Raw genomic sequence first — 26,720 nt, 5'->3', positions numbered from 1 at the left:
GTATGCACACTAAAATATACAAAGTATGAAGCAAACGGTCGAAAAAAAAATAAATAAATAAAACAGAAGCCTGCTGTTTCGCACATTCTGTCTCTCTCTATTTCCTTTGTCGCTCACAACTTCGAGAGCACACATTATGTGACGTGCCTCTATTTGTCATGTGAGCATGGAACTCTCCGGCAGTCTATTCTACTATCACTAAGTGTCATTTTATATAAACATTGTTACTCTAATTCTACTTTCACCAAAAGTGTCAGCTTGTGTAAACACTGTTGTTGATTTTGGGTTTTTTTTTTAAATATTAATTCTACTTTCACTAAAAGTGTCAGCTTGTGTAAACATTGTTATTCTTATTCTACTTTCACCAAAAGTGTCAGCTTGTGTAAACTTTTTTTTTCCCCTAATTCTACTATCACCAAAACTGTCAACTTGTGTAAACATTGTTTTTTTTTTCTAATTCTACTATCACCAAAACTGTCAGCTTGTGTAAACGTTGTTGTTCTCATCTATTTTTTTTTTTTTTGTTGTTGGTTTTTGTTGTTGTTATTGTTCTAATTCAACTGTCACCAAAGTGTAGTGTCAGCTTGTGTAAACACTGTTACTCAAATTCAGCTACCATCAAAAGTGTCTGTTTGTGTACACATTGCTAGTCTACTTGGGCCCTCCTAAGTCAATGATCATCGTCTCTAAAGAATGATGCATTGGCATCTGGAACAACACTAAGACACACCCACTAAACACAACAAGTAAACTAAACAACAGAAAGTGGGAGCAGTTCATTTCAAGTAACTCATTTAAAAGAAATATTCAACACCCCTTGTCTTTTTTCTTTCTTTCCGGAGATGTCCTAGCATCCAGTAAAGTCCTGTTTTGGTATCCTAGATTCAGGGACTGTTAAAAATCCTACACATCCAAAACAACAACACATAAATCCCAAACAAACATCCAAGAACTGAGCGGCGAGTATATTCGTTCAAAGACGAAAGAGAGAGAGGCAGACTTTGTTCGTATAGTCTCGCCATCCACGGCATCAGTATAACGGACCACCATGTTTACTGTGCGGCGTGTATTTTAAGTCCCAAGACGAGACAGGGGCAGACTTCGTTTGTATACTCTCGCCATCCACAGCATAATGGACCACCATCTTTACTGTGTCTTGAAGAAGGAGAAGTTCTCGTTCGGGTCCAGGTACTCCCCAAAGTACTTGGCCGGCAGGTCTCTTTCGGGCAGCTTCTTCTTGGGCACCTTCTTCTTCAGGTCCACCTTGAACAGGTTCTTCTGCGGCTGGGTGGGCCGCTGGCTGCAACACGGCCATATGCGCAGGTCAGGAAAAGGGGAAAGAAAAACATGTAAGCACCGTATAAACTTACTTTGTAAGCGCCCACTCCCACTTTGATTAAACTTCACCCTTGCTAAGTTGGGGAATGGGCGTTTACTGAGTACTTTACTCTTTACATGCTTTACCCTTTACACACTTTAACCCTAGTTCAAATCCCATCATCGTCAATATTTTCTCCCCCCTGCACTATACCTTGCACGGCAATAAAAGGGTTGTTCCTAGCAAAATTCTGTAGAAAAATCCACTTCGATAGAAAAAAAAACCACATAAAACTGCGCCCCGGAAAAAAAAGGGGGGGGGGGGGGCGCTGTAGTGTCGCGACGCACTCTCCCCGGGGAGAGCAGCCCGAATTTTACATAGAGGAATCTGTTGTGATAAAAAGAGAAATACAAATACAAATACATGCTTTACCCTTTACATACTTTTACCCTTACCCACATGAGGACTCACGTCAGCAGATAGGTCTCAGCCTGCCTACTCATCCATCAGACACGATGGGAGAATCCAGAGAGAGATCCCCTTTCCTGGAGCCCAGTGCAGTGATGGCCTGGAGGTAATGCGTCCTCCTAGGAAGCCAGAGAATCTGAGTGCACTGGGTCAAATCCCATCATCGCCAATATTTTCTCCCCCCTCCACTAGACCTTGAGTGGAGGTCTGGACGCTAGCCATTCGGACGAGACGATAAACCGAAGTCCCCTGTGCAGCATGCACTCAGCGCACGTAAAAAAAACCCACGGCACGAAAAGGGTTGTCAACGGCGAAATTCTATGAAAGAATCCACTTTGATTAGGAAAACAAATAAAATTGCAGGCAGAATAAAAATAAATAAATAAATTAAAAAGGGTGGTGCTCTCAGTGTGGCGACGCGCTCTCCCATGGGAGAGCAGCCCGAGTTTCACACAGAAACATCTGTTGAGACAAAAAAAAAAAAAAAAAGTAATACAATAATACAATTCCCTTATACTGATCATGGTCAGTGGTGCAACAGTGAATTGTGTTTGCTCACAGGCAAACCAACCAGCCAACCCCAAACTTTCCAGTATCATTTTTACTGAGGAAGGCGGTGTGAAACTACCATCTGAGTTGTGAAATTTCTTCTATGTGAATCCAGAATCAGCAACCTTTACTTGGTTTCACCACACAGTTCATTGTATTATTGTATTATATTACTCTTTTTCTGTTGTCACAACTGATTTCTCTGTGTGAAATTCGGGCTGCTCTCCCCAGGGAGAGCGTGTCACTACACTGAGAGCGCCACCCATTTTTTTTTTGTATTTTTTCCTGCCTCCAATTTTATTTGTTTTCCTATCCAAATGGATTTTTCTACAGAATTTTGCCAAACACAACCCTTTTGTTGACGTGGGTTCTTTTACATGCGCGAAGTGCATGCTGCACACGGGACCGCGGTTTATCTTCTCATTTGAATGACTAGCATCCAGACCACCACTCGTGGTCTTGTGGAGGGGGAGACAATACTGGCGACTATGAGATCTCGAACCAAGGCGCTCAGATTCTCTCACTTCATAGGTGGACGCGTTACCTCTGGGCCATCACTCCACACAATGGATTGGTTGTGAGTGAGAACGATATGCCAGGTACAGAAGAAGAAGAAGAAAAAAAAAAGACTGCACAGATAAAGTGACACCATACTCTCACTTGGTTTTGCAGTGACACATCCACATCTCATGCAGGTGCTCTGTTCCATATCCACAGATCTAAATCTGCACTGTTTTGTGAAACAACATGATGAAGAATATCTAACAGAACTGTCATTAGTTCATGATAAGTTGGGTTGTTGTTGTTGTTTTTTTTGGGGGGGTGGGGGGGTTCCCAGAAACTCCTGGTGGATTGTGATGATGCATCAAATGTCTAACACTGACCGTTTTGACCATCAAGTGTCTAACACTGACCGTTTTGACCAGACTGTAAACATGTTTTTTACGATCATGTATTGTATTGTATTGTATTGTATTGTATTGCATTGGATTGGATTGTATTGTACTGTAATGCACTGTACTGCTTTGTTTTATTCTATTGTATTACATTGTACTGTACTGTATGGTAAGGGTGTGTGTGTGTGTGTGTGTGTGTGTGTGTGTGTGTGTGTAGGGGGGTGTTTTGTGCCTTTTTCCAGGGAATATTCATATCTGCAAATTGTAGTATTGTACTGATGTATATAAATGTTTTTTCCACTTGCATATCCTCATGTGCTCGTGTGTGCTATACACTATTGCATATGTATTATTTCATGTGAGGCACTTAGAGCCCATTACAAGGGGAGTTTGCACCATATAAGTGCAATATATTATCATTATTATTATTATTGTATTGTATAGTATTGTTCTGCAATGTAAATTAAACGAATAAACACTTACAAACGTCCCGTTTTACCTATTCCTTGACAAAAGACGAATTTCAGTCAAGAGTCAGATTTAACAGAATAATTTGACTTTGCAAAATATTCATAAAGCCCACATGTTTTAACTCAGTATATATATATATAACAACATATAAGAGAGGCAAGGCCTTCAAGACTCACTTGTGATACACTTTTTTTTTTTAAATGTAATCGTTAAAATGTGTTCTGTATTTGTTATTATAAAGCTTCGGGTTAAAAGAAAAAGAAAAAAAAAAGTCCTAACAGCAGATTCGAACCCCGCGTGCTTGGATGAGAAGAAGCTGTCTCATCCATTACACTATCGTGGCTCCATAACTGACGTTCGAAAAATATAATATTTAAACATGCGTTTTTTAAAGGGCGATAAATCGATTGCGGTATTCGCAGTGAGAACGCTGTTCAAGTCATATTATTCTGGTATAATATTGGGCATTCAAAAAATCTTTAAGGACAATTAAAAATTCTTTTTTAAGTCCGCGGTAAAGGAGACGTGGCTATCGCCGCAGTCACACTGCAACATTTAGCCGTTTTCTCTGGATCTAGATAGATGTACAAGTTTAGTTACACCTGGTTGACATGGTCAATTCAATTTCTCTTTTATGTTCATTCTAGTTTTATAGTTTTAAAGTTATATGAAAATTGATTTTTTTTTTTTTTTTTTTTTTTTTTTTTTTTTTTTGTTCAACGAATAACATGTAGAGCCAAGTACAAGTACTTCTAAACGTTGTATGAAGTGAAAAGGACTTCATTTTGAGAAAAGTCAAGACTGGAAATTTTTGCGTTTCATCAATTCAAGGGTATTAACTCTCATGGTTTATTATGTTTAACTGTGAATTCCGACTGATTCTATGGATATCTTTATGGCAGTTTGGGGCATAATCCACTAAGTGATGAGGCGTTCACAAATCTTTCTCTGAATAAATATTTAACGGTCTCCTTCTCCAACTTTCCATCACATGTTATCGTGTATTGTCGATTGAATATAGGACTGAACGGGCAGGTCAACAACTTGAAACAAAATGGCGTCGTTCGCGTTCGCGAAGAATATGAGCACGCACTTTGAATATGTATAAATATGTGTACACAACTGATTTTTACCCATGACCTTCAGGGCTCAGCCAACAGATCTATAAAGTCCACTCGTCGTACTGATTTTAGTATTTTCCGAAAAAGACCACTTGGGCTAATGAACATAGTGAAAGCCCTGCACACTGAGAGCAAAACACACAAGCTTTTTATGTATTGAGTATAATTTCAAAATGTAATGTTTAAGATGAGAAAGATCAGTTTAAAGCAAATTAAGTCCACTAGCATTAATTACAGATTAATTTCCCTTTTTTACTTTCTGCACCAAAATGTTTGCAAAATCAATATAACTTCCATGCTTAGCAAAAGAAGTTCCTGTTTGAACAAAAAATGATAAAAATAACTGCTCTTGTTGTTGTGTCAGAATATCATATCAAAGTGCCAAGTTTAGAGAATAAAAAAAGTATATAAATATAACAGTACATGCAGTTTGCATATAATTTGGCTTCTTTTTTATTTTTTTGTGCCCATCCCAGAGGTGCAATATTGTTTTAAACAAGATGACTAGAAAGAACTGAATTTTTCCTATTTTTATGCCTAATTTGGTGTCAACTGACAAAGTATTTGCAGAGAAAATGGCAATGTTAAAGTTTACCACACACACACACACACACACACACACACGCACACACACACACACACACACACACACACACACACAGAGACAACCAAACACCGGGTTAAAACACAGACTCACTTTGTTTACACAAGTGAGTCAAAAAGCATATGCTCTCAATATCCGTAGTCACTCAACAAAACCAGATGTGGCTGTGTAGGGGGGAGGGGGGGGGGGGGGGGGGGGGGGGGGGGGGGGAGGTTCATACAATACCACTGAAACAGTGCAGATAATGGGGAAGCAAAAAACAAAAAACAAACAAACAAAAAACAAAAAATTAACAAAAGTTATAGTGATGATCTAAAATAATATTGACAACTTCTCCAGCTAGTAAGCAACCTGCAAGAAGGAAACAAAACATGCATTTGTGCATGGATCCAAATGAACTGATAGGGTAATAGTCACCACAATCCATGCACATTACATCAGACGATGGCAGTGACAAACATTGTGTGATATAAGTGAAAGCAATCGTGACTGTCTGACTCCAACAAAAAGCAACGTCAGTAACAGTGCACTGAAGAAACTGAGCTGAAGATGAACATGGTTCTCTGTGGACTGCCGACACTAGGACTGCGACACACCCGGGTGTGGTGTGGTTAGTCTAGGGGGTGTGAGGGTCTTGGAATGAGCGGCATGGGGGTTATGCCACTGAAACGGTGCAGATTTGTATTTGTATTTGTATTTCTTTTTATCACAGCAGATTTCTCTGTGTGAAATTTGGGCTGCTCTCCACAGGGAGAGAGCGTCACTACACTACAGCGCCACCCATTTTTTTGTATTTTTTCCTGCGTGCAGTTTTTTTTCTTGTTTTTCCTATTGCAGTGGATTTTTCTACAGAATTTTGCCAGGAACAACCCTTTTGTTGCCGTGGGTTCTTTTACATGTGCTAAGTGCATGCTGCACACGGGACCTCGGTTTATCATCTCATCCAAATGACTAGCGTCCAGACCACCACTCAAGGTCTAGTGGAGGGGGAAAAGATACTGGCGGCTGAGCCATGATTCAAACCAGCACGCTCAGATTCTCTCGTTTCCTAGGTGGAACTGTTACCTCTCGGCCATCACTCCATGATGGAGCAGCAAAAAAAAAAAAAAAGGATGGAACATCAATTATTTTTTACTACAATCAGTATCAGTATCAGTAGCTCAAGAATGCGTCACTGCGTTAGGTCAAATCCATATACGCTACACCACATCTGCCAAGCAGATGCCTGACCAGCAGCGTAACCCAACGCGCTTAGTCAGGCCTCGAGAAAATAACAAAAATAAAATAAATTAAAAAAACAAAAACATCCACAACAAAAAATAAATAAATAAATAAATTTAAAAAATGAAATAAAATAAAATAAAATAAATAAATAAAAAATAATAGATAAATACATAAAAATACTACTGCTAACAATAATAATATTTATAAGGTGCAAAATCTTGATGAAGTTAACTCTAAGCACACACACACACACACACACACACACAAAGAAAAAAAGCTGTGTGCAGTGTTTCTTTCCAGCAATGTTCTGTGTCTATGAGGACTCAGCAGTGTGCTGTTAACAAGCAAGCAAGTCAGCAATCACTCACAGGTGTCATTACCCCCGAAAATGAAGTATGGCTGCCTACGTGGCTGTGTAAAAATGGTCATACACGTAAAACCCAACTTGTATTTATACAAGTGAACATGGGAGTTGCACCCAACAAACAAAGAAGAAGAAGAAAACAATGTTTACAATAACAGCTTCCAATACAATGGCACATCACACAAATCTTTATAACGTCAAAGCTTCTAATACAATGGCACATCACACAAATCTTTATGATGTCAAAGCTTCTAATACAATGGCACATCACACAAATCTTTATGATGTCAAAGCTTCCAATACAATGGCACATCACAACAAATCTTTATAACGTCAAAGCTTCTAATACAATGGCACATCACACAAATCTTTATAACGTCAAAGCTTCCAATACAATGGCACATCACAACAAATCTTTATAACGTCAAAGCTTCTAATACAATGGCATATCACACAAATCTTTATAATGTCAAAGCTTCTAATACAATGGCATATCACACAAATCTTTATGATGTCAAAGCTTCTAATACAATGGCACATCACACAAATCTTTATGATGTCAAAGCTTCTAATACAATGGCATATCACACAAATCTTTATAATGTCAAAGCTTCCAATACAATAGCAAACCACACAAAGTGCAGAGAAAGCAGACGCTATAAGCAACAACAATGAATAAAAAAAATATTAAAAAATTTAAAAAATCTTAAAAGTTCAAAGCTGAAATCAAAGCACCTCCTGCCACGCAGCAGACGCTGAGTTAGCATGTTTATTATTTCCACTCCAGTCTGCTAGAAAACAAAGCTGTTTACAGTGTTAAAAAGGCAGCAGGAGTAGCTCATGTCCACATGGCTGACAGACATGAAGTTAATGCTGTGTTGTTGCTGCTACATTCACCACACGTCATTACCTCTCCACCTTCTTTACGGGGCTGGCAAGCGATACCTGCATGCTCTTCGTGGAGTTTCTGGTGGGACTGAAAGCAAGTGACAGTTTCAGTTTCAGTTTCAGTTTCTCAAGGTGGTGTCGCTGCGTTTCGGACAAATCCATACACGCGCGCTCCACCACCTCTGCCAGACAGATGCCTGACAGCAGCATAACCTGACCCGCTATTCTGGCCTTTGGGGGTATGCATGTATATTTGTTCACCTATCAGAGCGGATTTCTTCCAAAGTATTGTTGCCAGAGGACAACGCTTTTGTTGCCATGGGTTCTTTTTCAGTGCACCAAATGCTTGCTTCTCACAAGACCTTGGTTTATCAACTTATCCAAATGGATGTACGCTTTTGGGCAGAGGGGAGGTAACACTTACAGCATTTTTGGGAGAGGGAAGGTAACATTTACAGCATTTTGGGGAGAGGGAAGGTAACATTTACAACATTTTGGGCAGAAGAGAGACAACACTTACAGCATTTTTGGGAGAGGGAAGGTAACATTTACAGCATTTTGGGCAGAAGAGAGACAACACTTACAGCATTTTGGGCAGAGGGGAGGTAACACTTACAGCATTTTGGGCAGAGGGGAGGTAACACTTACAGCATTTTGGGCAGAGGGAAGGTAACACTTACAGCATTTTAGGCAGAGGGGAGGGAGGCAACTCTTACAGCGTTCTGGGTAGAAGGGAGACAACATTTACAGCAGAAGGGACGTAACACTTAGTGTTTTGGGCAGAGGGGAGGCAAGGGAGGCAACACTTAACAACGTTTTTGAGGAGAGGGGAGACAACACTTACAGCAATTTGGGCAGAAGGGAGACAACACTTACAAGAGAAGGGAGGCAACACTTACGGCGTTTTGGGCAGGGGGGAGACGTAGGCGGTGGACATGGCGGTGGAGATGCTTCTCTCCACCCCAGAGGGCTGGTGGTCCTCCTCCCACTGCATCAGCTGCTGCTTCTTGTGGCACCCCGGGCACTTCACCTCCCCCTTCACTGCAACACACCAACACCACTGCCACTGTTCTATTCACCTCCCCCTTCACTGCAACACCAACACCACTGCCACTGTTCTATTCACCTCCCCCTTCACTGCAACACCAACACCACTGCCGCTGTTCTATTCACCTCTCCCTTCACTGCAACACCAACACCACTGCCACTGTTCTATTCACCTCCCCCTTCACTGCAACACCAACACTGCCGCTGTTCTATTCACCTCCCCCTTCACTGCAACACCAACACTGCCGCTGTTCTATTCACCTCCCCCTTCACTGCAACACCAACACCACTGCCACTGTTCTATTCACCTCCCCCTTCACTGCAATACCAACACTGCCGCTGTTCTATTCACCTCCCCCTTAATAATAATAATAATAATAATAATAATAACAATTATTATTATTATCATTATTATTATTATGGTATTTATATAGCGCTGAATCTTGTCCAGAGACAAATCAAAGTGCTTTCACACCAGTTATTCACACGCATGCATAACTCTAAAACTGGAGAAACTGAAGACAAGGAACAGTCAGGGAAGGTAGGCTATTTTGGGAAGAGACAGGTTTTAAGGCCAGACTTGAAAGAGCTGAGTGCGGAGACTTGACGAAGCGAAAGAGGAAGTTCATTCCAATTGCAAGGTCCAGAGAAAGAGAGAGAAGGAACGGTGGCCAACAGTCAAGTATTTGAATCTGGGTATGCATAAACAGAGTGGATTCGAAGCCGATCATAGAGATCAAGATGGAGTGTAGAGGTGAAGGCAGCCACAGAGATAGGAAGGGGCAGATTTGTGAATGCATCTATAACATAGAGTGCTGATCTTGTACTTAATTCTGTGTGAGACGGGGAGCCAGTCAAGATGTTGCAAAAGAGAAGTGATGTGCTCAGATCTTTTCTTTCTGAGGACGAGTCAGGCGGCAGAGTTTTGTATGCACTGAAGGGACTAAATGGATGGAGCAGGCAAACCAGACAATAGAGAGTTACAGTAGTCAAGGCGAGAGAGAATGAGAGAAACGACAAGTCTAGATGTTGCGTTGTTGGACAGATATTTCCAAATGGAACTGATGTACCACAATTGACAGTAGCAGGATTGACAAGTCTGACTGATAAATTTTTGCAAGGACAGTGTGTTGTCAAGGACAACACCGAGGTTCCTGACTGAACTGGAAAGAGGGATGGATGTAACTGCCAAGTTTGAGTGTGTCAGTTGTGATGGAAGAACGTTTTTGTTTAGTTCCCTTCACTGCAACACCAACACTGCCACTGTTCTATTCACCTCCCCCTTCACCGCAACACCAACACTGCCGCTGTTCTATTCACCTCTCCCTACACCGCAACACCAACACTGCCGCTGTTCTATTCACCTCTCCCTTCACTGCAACACCAACACTGCCGCTGTTCTATTCACCTCTCCCTTCACTGCAACACCAACACTGCCACTGTTCTATTCACCTCTCCCTTCACTGCAACACCAACACTTGCCGCTGTTCTATTCACCTCCCCCTTCACTGCAACACCAACACTGCCGCTGTTCTATTCACCTTTCCCTTCACCGCAACACCAACACCACTGCCGCTGTTCTATTCACCTCCCCCTTCACTGCAACACCAACACTGCCGCTGTTCTATTCCCCTCCCCCTTCACTGCAACACCAACACTGCCGCTGTTCTATTCACCTCTCCCTTCACTGCAACACCAACACTGCCGCTGTTCTATTCCCCTCCCCCTTCACCGCAACACCAACACTGCCGCTGTTCTATTCACCTCTCCCTTCACTGCAACACCAACACTGCCGCTGTTCTATTCCCCTCCCCCTTCACTGCAACACCAACACTGCCGCTGTTCTATTCACCTCCCCCTTCACTGCAACACCAACACTGCCGCTGTTCTATTCACCTCCCCCTCACTGCAACACCAACACTGCCGCTGTTCTATTCACCTCCCTCTTCACTGCAACACCAACACTGCCGCTGTTCTATTCACCTCTCCCTTCACTGCAACACCAACACTGCCACTGTTCTATTCACCTCTCCCTTCACTGCAACACCAACACTTGCCGCTGTTCTATTCACCTCCCCCTTCACTGCAACACCAACACTGCCGCTGTTCTATTCACCTTTCCCTTCACCGCAACACCAACACCACTGCCGCTGTTCTATTCACCTCCCCCTTCACTGCAACACCAACACTGCCGCTGTTCTATTCCCCTCCCCCTTCACTGCAACACCAACACTGCCGCTGTTCTATTCACCTCTCCCTTCACTGCAACACCAACACTGCCGCTGTTCTATTCCCCTCCCCCTTCACCGCAACACCAACACTGCCGCTGTTCTATTCACCTCTCCCTTCACTGCAACACCAACACTGCCGCTGTTCTATTCCCCTCCCCCTTCACTGCAACACCAACACTGCCGCTGTTCTATTCACCTCTCCCTTCACTGCAACAGCAACACTGCCGCTGTTCTATTCACCTCCCCCTTCACTGCAACACCAACACTGCCGCTGTTCTATTCACCTCCCCCTTCACCGCAACACCAACACTGCCGCTGTTCTATTCACCTCCCCCTTCACCGCAACACCAACACTGCCGCTGTTCTATTCACCTCTCCCTTCACCACAACACCAACACTGCCGCTGTTCTATTCACCTCCCCCTTCACTGCAACACCAACACTGCCGCTGTTCTATTCACCTCTCCCTTCACTGCAACACCAACACTACTGCTGCTGTTCTATTCACCTCCCCCTTCACTGCAACACCAACACTGCCGCTGTTCTATTCACCTCCCTCTTCACTGCAACACCAACACTGCCGCTGTTCTATTCACCTCTCCCTTCACTGCAACACCAACACTGCCGCTGTTCTATTCACCTCTCCCTTCACTGCAACACCAACACTGCCGCTGTTCTATTCACCTCTCCCTTCACCGCAACACTAACACCACTGCCGCTGTTCTATTCACCTCCCCCTTCACTGCAACACCAACACTGCCACTGTTCTATTCACCTCCCCCTTCACTGCAACACCAACACTGCCGCTGTTCTATTCACCTCCCCCTTCACTGCAACACCAACACTGCCGCTGTTCTATTCACCTCTCCCTTCACTGCAACACCAACACTGCCGCTGTTCTATTCACCTCCCCCTTCACTGCAACACCAACACTGCCACTGTTCTATTCACCTCCCCCTTCACTGCAACACCAACACTGCCGCTGTTCTATTCATCTCTCCCTTCACTGCAACACCAACACTGCCGCTGTTCTATTCACCTCTCCCTTCACTGCAACACCAACACTGCCGCTGTTCTATTCACCTCTCCCTTCACTGCAACACCAACACCACTGCCACTGTTCTATTCACCTCCCCCTTCACTGCAACACCAACACTGCCGCTGTTCTATTCACCTCCCCCTTCACTGCAACACCAACACTGCCGCTGTTCTATTCATCTCTCCCTTCACTGCAACACCAACACCACTGCCGCTGTTCTATTCACCTCCCCCTTCACTGCAACACCAACACTGCCGCTGTTCTATTCACCTCCCCCTTCACTGCAACACCAACACTGCCGCTGTTCTATTCACCTCTCCCTTCACCGCAACACCAACACTGCCGCTGTTCTATTCACCTCCCCCTTCACTGCAACACCAACACTGCCGCTGTTCTATTCATCTCTCCCTTCACTGCAACACCAACACTGCCACTGTTCTATTCATCTCTCCCTTCAATGCAACACCAACACTGCCACTGTTCTATTCACCTCCCCCTTCACTGCAACACCAACACTGCCGCTGTTCTATTCACCTCCCCCTTTCAATGCAACACCAACACTGCCGCTGTTCTATTCACCTCTCCCTTCACCGCAACACCAACACTGCCGCTGTTCTATTCACCTCCCCCTTTCAATGCAACACCAACACTGCCGCTGTTCTATTCACCTCCCCCTTCACCACAACACCAACACTGCCGCTGTTCTATTCACCTCTCCCTTCACCGCAACACCAACACTGCCGCTGTTCTATTCACCTCTCCCTTCACTGCAACACACCAACACCACTGCCACTGTTCTATTCACCTCCCCCTTCACTGCAACACCAACACTGCCGCTGTTCTATTCACCTCCCCATTCACTGCAACACCAACACTGCCGCTGTTCTATTCACCTCTCCCTTCACCGCAACACCAACACCACTGCCGCTGTTCTATTCACCTCCCCCTTCACTGCAACACCAACACTGCCGCTGTTCTATTCACCTCCCCCTTCACTGCAACACCAACACTGCCGCTGTTCTATTCACCTCCCCCTTCACTGCAACACCAACACCACTGCCGCTGTTCTATTCACCTCCCCCTTCACTGCAACACCAACACTGCCACTGTTCTATTCACCTCCCCCCTTCACTGCAACACCAAATAATAATGAATATTTGGACGCACTATCTCCGGAGAGCCCTGAGCATTTACAGATACAATCATACATACACACATTGGTGCAGATACATTTCATAACATTCATTTGCCTATATCCATCACAAAATAAACAGGTCACACACACACACACACACACACACACACACACACACACACACACACACACACACACGCACACACACATACACACACACACAAACTAACACACGCACACACACACACACACACACACACACAACTTCCACTGCCATCATCCGTAACCAAACCACCGCATCCCCTCCCTACCAGCTTTCTCAATCAGGAGGGGACAACCGGCCTTCCTGGCGGAGTTGAGGGGCGTGTCGTTGTGCACGTTGATGATGTCAGTGGCGGCGCCGTGCAGCAGACAGCAGCTGAAGCACTCCGCTTGTCTCCCCTCCGCCGCGTAGTGCGCCGGGCAGTTGCCAAAGTCTGCCCGCAGCTCGCATTGTGAGAATCATCATGCATGTACTTTGTTTATTTATGTATCTCTCTCTCTCTCTCTCTCTCTCTCTCTCTCTCTCTCTCTCTCTATATATATATATATATATATATATATATATATGTATATATATATATAATGTGTTTTGTGAGTCCTAAGCACAATGAATGGCATACGCACACACACACACACACAGACTACACATGCACACACACACACACACACACACACACACACAGACTACACATGCACACACACACACACACACACACACACACACACACACACAGACTACACATGCACACACACACATACACACACACCAGTATCAGTATCAGTATCTCAAGGAGGCGTCACAGCGTTCGGACAAATCCATATACGCTACACCACATCTGCCAAGCAGATGCCTGACCAGCAGCATTACCCAAAGGCGCTTTGTCAGGCCTTGAGAAAAAATCTTTTAAAAAAAAATAATAAATAAAAATTTTTTTTTTAAAATAAGATAAAATAAAATAAAATAAAAGAAATTTTAAAAAAATAAATAAATAAAATAATAAAATAAAATAAAATAAAATAACAAAACAAAACAACACAAACAAAAACATACACAGACAGACACACACACACACACACACACACACACACACAATTTACATGCATGGAGGGGGGGGGGGTGCACACATGTACACATACATTCATCCACACACACATCCAGACAACACATGCACCCGCAATTTTGATACATACACATACAGACCCATACACACACAAACAACACATGCACATAAAATCCAAGATAAGCACATCGGATATATATATATATATATATACATATAAATACACACACAGACAACACATGCACACGCAAGTCTGATACACATCCGTTCACATGCACATGGTTGCAGTTTGACATGGAGTGATTTCTGGCAGGGAATAGAGGGAAGGGTGTGAAGGGGGTGTGCAGATGTGTGAAATGATGTGATATGATGGCTTTGGGCATGAGTGGTATGCTGTGCTGTGTTATGTTGTTTTGTTTTGTGTTGTGCTTTGTTCTGCTGTGGTGTTTTGTGTTGTAACGTGTTCTGCTGTGGTGTTTTGTGTTGTAATGTGTTCTGCTGTGCTGTTTTGTGTTATGTTCTGCTGTTCTGTTTTGTGTTATGTTCTGCTGTGCTGTTTTTGTGTTGTAATGTGTTCTGCTGTGCTGTTTTGTGTTGTGTTCTGCTGTGCTGTTTTGTGTTCTGTTCTGCTGTACTGTTTTTGCATTGTAATGTGTTCTGCTGTGCTGTTTTGTGTTATGTTCTGCTGTACTGTTTTTGCATTGTAATGTGTTCTGCTGTGCTGTTTTGTGTTGTGTTCTGCTGTGCTGTTTTTGTGTTGTAATGTGTTCTGTTGTGCTGTTTTGTGTTGTAATGTGTTCTGGTGTGCGGTTTTGTGTTGTAATGTGTTCTGTTGTGCTGTTTTGTGTTGTGTTCTGCTGTGCTGTTTTGTGTTCTGTTCTGCTGTGGTGTTTTGTGTTGTAACGTGTTCTGCTGTGCTGTTTTGTGTTGTAATGTGTTCTGTTGTGCTGTGTTGTTTTGTGTTGTAATGTGTTCTGCTGTGCTGTTTTGTGTTGTGTTCTGCTGTGCTGTTTTGTGTTGTAATGTGTTCTGTTGTGCTGTTTTGTGTTGTGTTCTGCTGTGCTGTTTTGTGTTCTGTTCTGCTGTGCTGTTTTTGTGTTGTAATGTGTTCTGCTGTGCTGTTTTGTGTTGTGTTCTGCTGTGCTGTTTTCTGTTGTAATGTGTTCTGCTTTGCTGTTTCGTGTTGTAATGTGTTCTGCTGTGCTGTTTCATGTTCTGTTCTGCTGTGTTGTTTTGTGTTGTAATGTGTTCTGCTGTGCTGTTTTGTGTTGTAATGTGTTCTACTGTGCCCTGTTTTGTGTTGTAATATGTTCTGCTGTGCTGTTTTCTGTTGTAATGTGTTCTGCGGTGCTGTTTTGTGTTGTAATGTGTTCTGCTGTGCTGTTTTGTGTTGTAATGTGTTCTACTGTGCCCTGTTTTGTGTTGTAATATGTTCTGCTGTGCTGTTTTCTGTTGTAATGTGTTCTGCTTTGCTGTTTAGTGTTGTAACGTGTTCTGCTGTGCTGTTTTGTGTTATGTTCTGCTGTGCTGTTTTGTGTTGTAATATGTTCTGCTGTGCTGTTTTGTGTTCTGTTCTGCTGTGCTGTTTTTGTGTTGTAATGTGTTCTGCTGTGCTGTTTTGTGTTGTAATATGTTCTGCTGTGCTGTTTTCTGTTGTAATGTGTTCTGCTTTGCTGTTTTGTGTTGTAATGTGTTTTGCTATGCCCTGTTTTGTGTTGTAATGTGTTCTGCTGTGCTGTTTTGTGTTGTAATATGTTCTGCTGTGCTGCCTTGTGTTGTAATGTGTTCTGCTGTGCTGTTTAGTGTTGTAACGTGTTTTGCTGTGTTGTTTTGTGTTGTGATGTGTTCTGCTGTGCTGTTTAGTGTTGTAATGTGTTCTGCTGTGCTGTTTTGTGTTATGTTCTGCTGTGTTGTTTGTGTTGTAATGTGTTCTGCTGTGCCCTGTTTTGTGTTGTAATATGTTCTGCTGTGCTGTTTCGTGTTGTGATCTGATCTGATATGTGTTGTACTAGATCAGAATAGCGCTGCAACATACTGCATTTCTCTAGCTAATATACATGGGCATATGTGTGCATGTGATTGAAAGCCTGACTCAATGATCTAGCTAATATACATGGGCATACGTGTGCATGTGATTGAAAGCCTGACTCAATGATCTAGCTAATATACATGGGCAAACGTGTGCATGTGATTGAAAGCCTGACTCAATGATCTAGCTAATATACATGGGCATATGTGTGCATGTGATTGAAAGCCTGACTCAATGACACAGGAAACAAATAGCTGTCATTATTTCTCTCTTTTTTTCTTTTTTTTATTTATTCTCTTTCTTTCTTTCTTTCTTTCTTTTTCCCCTCTTTTTATCTCTCAAGGCCTGACTAAGCGCATTGGGTTACGCTGCTGGTCAGGCATCTGCTAGGCAAATGTGGTGTAGTGTGTATGGATTTGACCGAACGCAGTGACGCCTCCTTGAGCTACTGATACCGATACTGATACAGTCAGAGGCAGCTGTCAATCGGCTCAACCCAGGCTGGCAGCTTGCTGTGCCAATGACTGTGTTTGGAAAGTGCTTAGAGTCTAGTCTCCGATCGAAGACAGGCGCTGTGTAAGTATCAATAATAATGATAAGGCCCACTGTACCAGTATGTGTACTGTAATGTTCAGTTCTGCACATGGCCAAGTCTGGCAGCAGACTGGAGCAGACAAACCAGCCAGTCTCATACTGGGAGGCAAAAACTCTGGTCAAATGAAAATTCAAAAACACATTCCAGCAACAACATAGCCATCCACCTGATGACCAGATGCCTCACCTGCAGCGATTCCAGCAGACAATCATATTCCGACTACGCACGGGGCACTGCCGCCTGCGAGACCACATGTACTGAATGAAGCTGTCACACACTCCTGACTGCCCGTGTAAGACAGGCCCACAAACCCCGGAGCACATCCCGCAGTCCTGCCCCCTGTATCAAGATGCACGGACGCAGCAGTGGCCCTATGGAGCCACACTGGCAGAAAAGCTCTGGGGCACCAAAGAAGACCTCATCAAGACCACCACCTTCATTTCCAGCATAGGACTGCAAGTCTGAGACCATGATCACGGGGAACGCAGAAGAAGAAGAAGTTCTGCACCACTGAACTGGGTTATATCTAAGCTGTGTTTGAGAAAGGCCACCAGTGTTGGTGTGCACTGTGTGTGTGTGTGTGTATTTACTACAGACCGAACACACCCAAAGCTTTTGCTCATCTGTATTGTTTGTACATATCTCTTTGAATCCTGTTTTTTCTTCTTCGTTCGTGGGCTGCAACTCCCACGTTCACTCGTATATATGTGAGTGGGCTTTTACGTGTATGAACGTTTTTAACCTGCCATGTAGGCAGCCATACTCCGCTTTCGAGGGTGTGCATGCTGGGTATGTTCTTGTTTCCATAACCTACCGAATGCTGACATGGATTACAGGATCTTTAACATGCGTATTTGATCCTGGGCACTGGCAGGTCTGCACATATGTTGACCTGGGAGATCGTAAAAATCTCCACTCTTTACCCACCAGGTGCCATCACCGTGATTCGAACCCGGGACCCTCAGACTGAAAGTCCAACGCTTTAACCATTCGGCTATTGCACCCGTCGAATCATGTTTAAACTGACTGCATTCAATTACACTATCTTAAATCTAACGCATTTCATTGTGGTGCATAAAAGTACAGCACTTTTTGAGTTGTGTAAGCTGCAGTTCTTTTCTCTGGCTTGGACCCACACAACTAACATTCTGTCCAACTACACAAGACACATGAATGGGAATTCCCTGAAAAAAAACATTAACAGCACAGTTTGCAAGTTTGCAAAACGCTATTCCAGTATGATATGGTCACTTTACATATCACCCCCCCAACCCACCCACCAACCCCATCCCTTCCCATTCCCCACACCCACTGTATAAGTGTATATGCGTGTGCTGAAAAGAATGAATATGTTTGTGTCTAGCTCACACCGTAGTGAACAGACAATGCGCTAAGGAGAAGAAGCAGAAGAAAAGCCACTTCACAGCCATTCATGATGACGACGATGAACAAGAAGAACAGCACTGATCAAGAACAGATGTCCACACATGCCACTGATGTTGCAGGCGAGTGTTGTTCATTTAAGGTTTCAATGCTTGATAAACTCTTCTATCAATGAGATACCATTATGACTGGATGGACTGTACTTCATCTTAATTGTCCATGCTTTTTCTTTCTTTAGCTTTGATTTGTATCTTACTGTGGCTAATTATCCATGCACAAGTGTCTTACTTTTATTCATTTGAATCCAGGGGTATAGCTAACATATCTTTAAAAAAAAAAAAAAAAAAAAAAGCAACAACAATAAAAGAAGTAATGCACTGAGTTGTGAGTATTTGTTGTGATAAGTCATCATAGCAGACGATGCAATAGAGATAATATAACACCATGTTGTCAGCACTCACGATCTTGAATGTTGACATCAGCTCCTTTCTCCAGAAGCCAGTGAAGAACATTATATGCTCCATACAAAGCTGCCTGAAAAAGAAAAAAATTCCTGGCATTCAAAATGTTGCCAACAAACCAGCCGTCGTGGCGAAGTGGTTAGCGTCGCGGACTGATGGCTAGGACACGGGTTCGAATCCCAGCAGAGGTGGGTTTTTCGGCCCATGGCCGGCTCCTACCCAGTGTGCTGTGGGCTTAAATGGGGAGACTGGGACTACACAGTCGAGTGTCATCCACTTCAAGGATGCGACTTTGGGTGTGTTGCTCTAATTACCTGACCAACACTGCAAGTGTCTGTATCTCTTGGGCCTGGTTAACGCTGGGATATCATTATGACAGGAAGCGTAGAGTACAGCCTTGTCATGCAGTCCCAAACCAAAATGGACCTCCATAGCAACATCATCATCGTCATCGTCATCCTCCTTCATCATCATAAATATAAACAAAACAATCTCAAAGTCTGGCCTTTCATGCCCTGTTCTCATGGTGACCTCAGTTTCGATACCCCTCCACTTCTGTGCTTGGAGTGAGCCATGTCAATGTCTTCAGTGTCGGCAGATTCATGGGGGGCTGTTGTTTGAGGGATGTGGTAGCTGCCTCCACTCTGGGAGGGATGCTCACTCAGTCTGGCTCCACCAACTAAGCCATTATTGTCGTTAGTAGGGGGCTTAGCCGGTGGTGTCCTCAGTACGTTAAATCAGAACAGGCACCACTGAACACCACCGAAGGGATTCAGCAGCAGTGCAGGGTCTCCTCTGGTGTGTGGCCTCCTGGTGACTGATGATTCCCTGTGGACTGCCGACGCTGGAACTGTGACGGATGACCCCGGTTGTGGCCATGTATGGTGGAATTTGAATGAGCGGTGTGGGAGTAATTCCACTGAAACAGTGCAGATAATGGGGCAGCAAAAAAAAAAAAAAAAAAAAAAAAGCCAACAAATAAATGAATAAAGTAAGCAGATACGCAATGAAATGAAATAAAATCTGACAAAATAAAAAAACTAAGACATAGTAATCCCACCCGCTGGCCCTTCCGCCACACACACACTCACCACATGGGCAGGTGTGCGGCCCTCTGACTGGGCAGCGTCCAGGGCAGTGCCTTGCTGCACCAGGAACCGCAGACAGTCCAGTTTGTCATACCTGGCTGCCAGGTGTGCTGCCAGAAAGCTGTTGCCGTCGCCCACCGTTGTGTCGCAGTCCCTCTCCACCAGACACACCACCGACTCCAGGGCTGAGGGACAGACAACAAACGATTAACTCTACTGCCAATTAGCTCCCCTCACTTTCCCCACAGACGACCCATTTGTATGGGTAAGAAATAAAATTGCCAAAAATCAACTGTTTGAACTTATGAACTGAAAACTTCCGAACTGATCAGTAACATAACAAGGTAGTTGGGGTCAAAATATAAAACTTCCTCCCTTCTTATGCTATCATACATTGAGATGATGAAAGTATCCATATTTTTTGTTCAAAATTTGCTCGCACTGATGACTTGTAAATGAATCCAGAAAAGCACAAGGAGTTTGAAACAGATTAAATTCAGAACGTTAAATGGCAGGGCCTCTTTGTCTAATTCTGTTGTCTGCCTTGTGACTGAAACGAAACTGGGTCAGACGCCATTGCTGACATGCACTGTTCACGTGAACCAGTCACCGCAGAAATAACTCTGCTGCTCGTGAGCACAGCAACACACATTGCAGTTATTGGCTGCAGTGGAGAGTGGAAAGGTCAGTTAAGATATTCTTAGCTTATAACGTCTTTATGCAAATTAGGTGCCACTCCAAAAATTCAAAACTATCTAAGGCTGTTCAGGGGATCAGGGCCCTTCGTGTGAAACAGTTGTCAACAGTATGGCCCCAGGGGCCCTTTGTCCACAGTGAGTTAAGGTTAAATGTTCCATAGTCCTTTTTCTGCCGTGAAGGCAGTGAATTCGTATCCACTGTGTCTGGGGCTTTGCATTGGAAGTTGGTCCTCAATCCTCTCATTCAGCCGTTTTGATACTGAAATGAGGCCCACAAACAATTAACCCTAAAAAAACAAAACAAAAAAAAAATCAGGATTATGCCAAAATGTGTGTGTGTGTGTGCGTGTGTGTGTGTGCGTGTGTGTTTGTGTGTGTGTATCTGTGTCTGTGAGGGCATGTGTGTCCATGTAAGCGCATGCTTGTGTGTATGTATGTGTGTGTATGTGTGTGTAATCTGGAATGATCTTCCAACATTCTTTCTTTTTTTTTCTTTTTTTTTTTTTTAAACATATTCATCCGATCTGTTGAAAAAAAAAACAAGAGACCCACCTCCATACTGGGCTGCATAGTGAAGCGGAGTCTTGCCGGCCTCGCAGCAGCAGTCAAGGTCCACGCCATGGTCGAAGAGCAAGCGCAGGATTTTGACGTGGTTACGCATGGCGGCCAGGTGGGCTGGCTGTCGTCCCTTGTGGTCCTCCGCAACCAGATTGGCTCCTGAAAAAAACACATGCTATGTGTGTATGCATACATGCATGCATGTGCGCACATGCACCACCCACACACACACGTGCGAACACGCATTCACACACACACACACACACATGGCAACAAACACAAACACACACACACATGGTCACACACACACACACACACACACACACACACACACACACACACACACACACACATAGTCACACAAACACAAACACACATGGCCACAAACACACACACATGGCCACAAACACAAACACAAACACACATGGTCACACACACACACACACACACACACACACACACACACGGTCACACAAATGCACACACACACACACACACACACACACACACACACACACACACACACACACACACACATGGCCACAAACACAAACACACACACACATGGTCAAACACACACAAACACACATGATCACACACACACACACTTGGCCACAAACGCAAACACACACACACATGGCCACAAACACAAACCCTCATGGCCACACACACACACACACACACACACACACACACACACACACACACACACATGGCCACACACACACACACACACACACACACACACACACACACATACGGAAAACAAAATAAACCAAATTGTGGGCAATCTCCTCCTCCCCCACCTCCACACCCCCACCCCCCCTCCCGCCCCTCCCCCCCAAACCTGCCTGCAAGTGTAATTTTTTTTTTTTTATCAGAGTGGGTTTTTCTATAGAATTTTGCCTAGGACAACCCTTTTGTTTCCATTAGTTCTTCTGATGTGCTTTAAAGCATATGCGACACACAGGACCTCAGTTTATCATCTCAACTGAACAATGGCAAGCATCCAGACCACAACTCTATGTCCTTTTGTTGTTTTGACATTAGGTATTTATTGCACTCCCTATTTGCGAAGGGTACAAATGTTGATTTGTGTTGGATACCATCCCATACTGGATTCCTTTATAACCACCAAGCAGACAGGGCAGCAAAAAGGGGAGCAAAGAATCATACAGATAGTATAAAAGTATACTGCCCATTGTCATACAAGGAAATAAGCAATATACTAGAAAGAGACTTTTATAGGTGCTTGAATTCAAGTCTAAAACCTCATCAGTTGACTCTCTCAGACTTTGGTCCGATTCACAGACCAATTCTGAGTTTAGCTCTCAGACTATTATCAAATTCATTACGGACCAAGTATTGTTTTAATGTCAAGTGCATATGTTTTAGTAACCTGACAATTAAGCATATAATTTTTTACTGTAGCTTGACGAAGCCTTATGCATACAAAAGTGTGTCCTCACAAGTGACTGAGAACATTGATGTTTTTGACTTTTTGCATTCATTATCAGTTGTTTCGCTTGTCATTTTAATGACTTCTCTTTTATGAAGTCCTTTAAGTAATTTCCTGTAATTGTATTTAGAAATTTTGTTCAGATTTTACCCTCATTTCACCCTCATTTGCCCAGTTTCCCCCAACCCTCCATTCATTCACATCTCCCACCCCTTCTAACCGACAATACTCAAATGTATTCATAAATACTTTAACAAAATGTCTTCAATCACCGATATGTGTGATGGGACATTAAACAAAATTTCTCCTCCTTTTGTTGTTTTTGTTGTTGTTGTTGTTAACAACAATGACTAATGTAATCAGACAAATAGAATATCAACCGTTTTAGCAACACAGTTTATGTCTGATTGTTGTTGTTGCTCTGATCCAACAACTAGAATATCAACCAGTTTAGCAACACCATTCTTTCTTCTCACCTTTGATGGCCAGAAGTCTGAGGCATTTCCCCTCCCCATTGTAGGCAGCATGGTGGGCTGCTGTGTGCTTGTTTTTGTCAGCAATGTCCACATTGGACATATGGTCCAGCAAGATACTGACTACATCCGTGTGACCACCGATGCATGCTTCGTGCAGGGGAATACGGCCAGATGCACTTTTCAGAGTCAGGTCTGCTCCTCCCTAAAAGAAGAGACAACAAACATTTAGTTTTGATTCAGATTTTTTTTTATCAGTGATAGGATACTGTTGTGTAGAGAAGTCTGTGTGTGAGGGTATGTAGGTGAGGGGTGGGGGTGGGCAGGTATTTTGCATATGTGCACACACACGCACACATACACACACACACATACAGAGTGACAAACCCACACATGCACGCATGCATGTGCACACACACACACAGACATGCACACATGACACATTCACACTCGCTCAGTAACAAACACACACATATACATGCACACATGTACATGCTTGTATGCACACACACACACACACACGCAACAGATTCATAAAAACACACACACCACACACACACATATTCACCAAAACACATATACACAAATACACACACACTCTCTCTCTCTGATTTTCCCTCTCTCTCTCTATCTCTCTCTTCACACACACAAACAGAAAAGCACACACACTAGAACACATACACACACTCAGATTTAATTTGAAACATCTATCTCACACCTTTTCATGACAATCACAATGAATACAAAATGTCATCCAAATGAAAAAAATGTTCACAACAATGTAAAAAAAAAAAAAAAAAAAAAAAACAACAAAAAACTGACCTTTGAAATGATTTAAAACCATGGAAAGTGGGTGCACCTGTTTTTTGTTTTGTTTTTGTTTAGTTTTTTTGTTGTTGTTTTTTTCCTAACCTAATGAAGAAAGACACGCAACGAGCTCTTAAAAAGGTGCTTCCTTTTAGAGGAAGTGTCTGACTTTGTTCCAGTGTAACTTTTATTTACCTGTGTGCAACCTGAATCGATGGCATAAGCAGTATTGACTTGAAGTTGTGTACCTTGCGAATGAAGAGAGTTACCACTCTTTACTGGTTGTTAATTAAAATGTTTTCAGTTTGACAGAAAATACATTCACCTTGATCAGTTCCTCCACCACCGATGTCTGACCGTAGGTACAGGCCAGATTCAGCGGGCTTTTATCAAAGCCTTCTCTGTTGACGATAATGTCAGGCATCATGTCCCCTGACTCCAGCAGGCTGCGAACTGCGCTGGCATTGCCACGTTCCGTGGCTTCAGCAAAATGCACTTTCATTTCTGAAAACAACAGAGTACAGTAATATGCATGACGGTATAGTTTTATCATTGGTGTGCACACGGTCATGTGTGTGTGTGTGTGTGTGTGTGTGTGTGTGTGTGTGTGTGTGTGTGTGTGTGTGTGTGTGTGTGTGTGTGTGTGTCTGTGTGTGTCTGTGTGTGTATGTGTATAATTGCGCAAGTCTGTGTCTTGTCCATCTTTTCTCTCTGTGTGTGTGTGTGTGTGTGTGTGTGTGTGTGTGTGTGTGTATGCAAGTGTCCTCACAACCAAATATGCATGCATGAGTAAATGTTTGTGTGCATATAAGCTCATGAGTGTGGTGCATAATCTGAGTAAAAACTATCTGTTTTCCGAAAAAATTTAATCATTTAAAAGCATGCTATGACATATAACAATACCATTATATAGCATATGTATTACGTTATTTATATAATTATGTGTGTGTGTGTGTGTGTGTGTGTGTGTCTGTGTATGTGCAGAGAAGCAGACCAGTTAACATTCTCAAAGAAAAAAATTTCCAGTCTATTGATATACCTTTCATTGGACATGTTAACAAGAAACCACATCAGATGCAAATGAACATTGCCTCAAGGCCTATGTAGTCTTTTTTTTACTGGAACTTGTTACACACAGTTAACACATACATGAAACTAAACAAAATGACATGTCATCTCAGAGTGTTCGGAAATGAAATGTCATGGGTCCAGATGTGTGTGTGTGTGTGTGTGTGTGTGTGTGTGTGTGTGTGTGTGTGTGTGTGTGTGTGTGTCTGTCTGCCTGTCTGTGTGCATATAAAATCCCACTCATACCATACCTATCCCCCCCCCACCTCGCCCCCTCTCTCTCTCCATCTCTGAAATATTATCCTGCCTCAAAGTAAACACTGTAAAAAGCATCCCTAACCTTAAAAACATATATCATGCACATTTATTAAAAAAACATGTGATTATGTGATGCATATCAATTATAAACAACAAACATTATAACATGTCAATATATACACGCCTCTCTCCTCCCCTGTCAGTCTCTCTCTATGTCTGTCTCCACTGTCACTGTCACTATATCTGTCTGTTCAGTCAGCCTCCCCTGCCTTCTTTTCTCTTCCCCTTGTCCATTCTTCCTTCCACTCTCCACCACGCCCCTATCCTATTGTCCTTGTTGTTATTCATCTATCACGATATTGTATTGTACATAAGTTCTATGTTTATCTTTGCACATGCTTGTGTAATTTTGACGTTGGTGTTGTGAACTGACTCTCGCTTTTTTATTTTTTTTTAAATTTATTTATTTTTATTATATATATATTTTTTCCTTTTCTCAATTATTATTCTTGCCCAGAGGGCCAGATGTAAACAAGTACTTTGTGCTTACTTCTTTACCCTTGTAAAATAAATTTTCGTTCGTTCGTTCGTTCGTTCGTTCTCTCTCTCTCTCTCTCTCTTGCCCTTACTCAAGTGAGCAAATAATTATGAACAAGAAACAATTATTCTCCTGCACTGAAAGTGTGATATCAAGAGTTCTATATATATATGAAAACAACACATAAAATATACAAAGAGACTCATCGATTATGAATATGAACCCACGTTCTTCACGATCTTTTCGTGCATCTTCCGCAATTCTGACGTGAGGAGAGTTGTTTGAAGTCGCCATGTTGTTTAAAAACTAAGGAGAACACTTTTTGGCATAACGTAAAACAGTTCGCGTTTCTGTTAAATAATTGAACTCTTCATCAAATATCAAGACATATTTTTTTACTCCTTCGAGTGCGTTCTAAATATTCTCCTTCGTTTCTGTCCTTTTTTCCTTATCTTTTTCTTTTTAAGTTTGCCGTAAACGTCAGATCACTTGCTGTGGCCCCAGTGTGAACTACAAGGTTATAAATAGAACGGATAGCACAGCACCTTCGTGTGGCTGAGCGCTTGAGGCGAACGTGTGGCGCGCGCGGCAGCCATTGTGCTCCCGAAGTTCAGTGAACGCGAAAGCCGAAAGCGTCATGCTGTGTTAATAACCACTGTAATTTTATATATATATATTTTTATTATTATTTATTTATTTACTTTTTTTAATTTGTTATTTTTACTTTATTTATTTTATTTTATTTTATCTCATTTATTTTTATTGTTATTTCTTTTTTTTTTCTTTTCATTTCCCAAGGGTTACGCTGCTGGTCAGGCATCTGCTCGGCAGATGTGCCCAGTGTAGCG

General features: G+C 42.9%; 1 protein-coding gene across 3 annotated transcripts in view; it reads right to left on the bottom strand.

Moving 5' to 3' along the window:
- Nucleotides 1–26,159, bottom strand: part of LOC143286786 (uncharacterized) — a 289,541-nt gene extending 263,382 nt beyond the window's left edge. For 2 of the 3 annotated variants that reach the window (XR_013055855.1, XM_076594568.1), the window contains exons 1-10: nt 26,100–26,159; nt 24,334–24,512; nt 23,205–23,406; nt 21,264–21,428; nt 20,017–20,198; nt 18,926–18,998; nt 13,666–13,830; nt 8,803–8,944; nt 7,926–7,991; nt 1–1,300 (exon numbers count right to left, since the gene is read on the bottom strand). The exon at nt 1–1,300 is cut by the window's left edge. Coding sequence is in view for 2 of the 3 variants with exons in the window: in XM_076594568.1 (XP_076450683.1) it covers nt 1,147–1,300; nt 7,926–7,991; nt 8,803–8,944; nt 13,666–13,830; nt 18,926–18,998; nt 20,017–20,198; nt 21,264–21,428; nt 23,205–23,406; nt 24,334–24,510 (1,326 nt within the window). In the remaining variant the exon portion in view is untranslated. The remainder of the gene's footprint in view (nt 1,301–7,925; nt 7,992–8,802; nt 8,945–13,665; nt 13,831–18,925; nt 18,999–20,016; nt 20,199–21,263; nt 21,429–23,204; nt 23,407–24,333; nt 24,513–26,099) is intronic. The other variant, XM_076594569.1, reaches the window with a different exon arrangement.
- Nucleotides 26,160–26,720: the final 561 nt, after the last annotated feature.

This window comes from Babylonia areolata, chromosome 10, assembly GCF_041734735.1.
Source record: "Babylonia areolata isolate BAREFJ2019XMU chromosome 10, ASM4173473v1, whole genome shotgun sequence".
NCBI lineage: Eukaryota > Metazoa > Mollusca > Gastropoda > Neogastropoda > Buccinidae > Babylonia > Babylonia areolata.
This window is presented reverse-complemented; position numbering and strand designations above follow the sequence as displayed.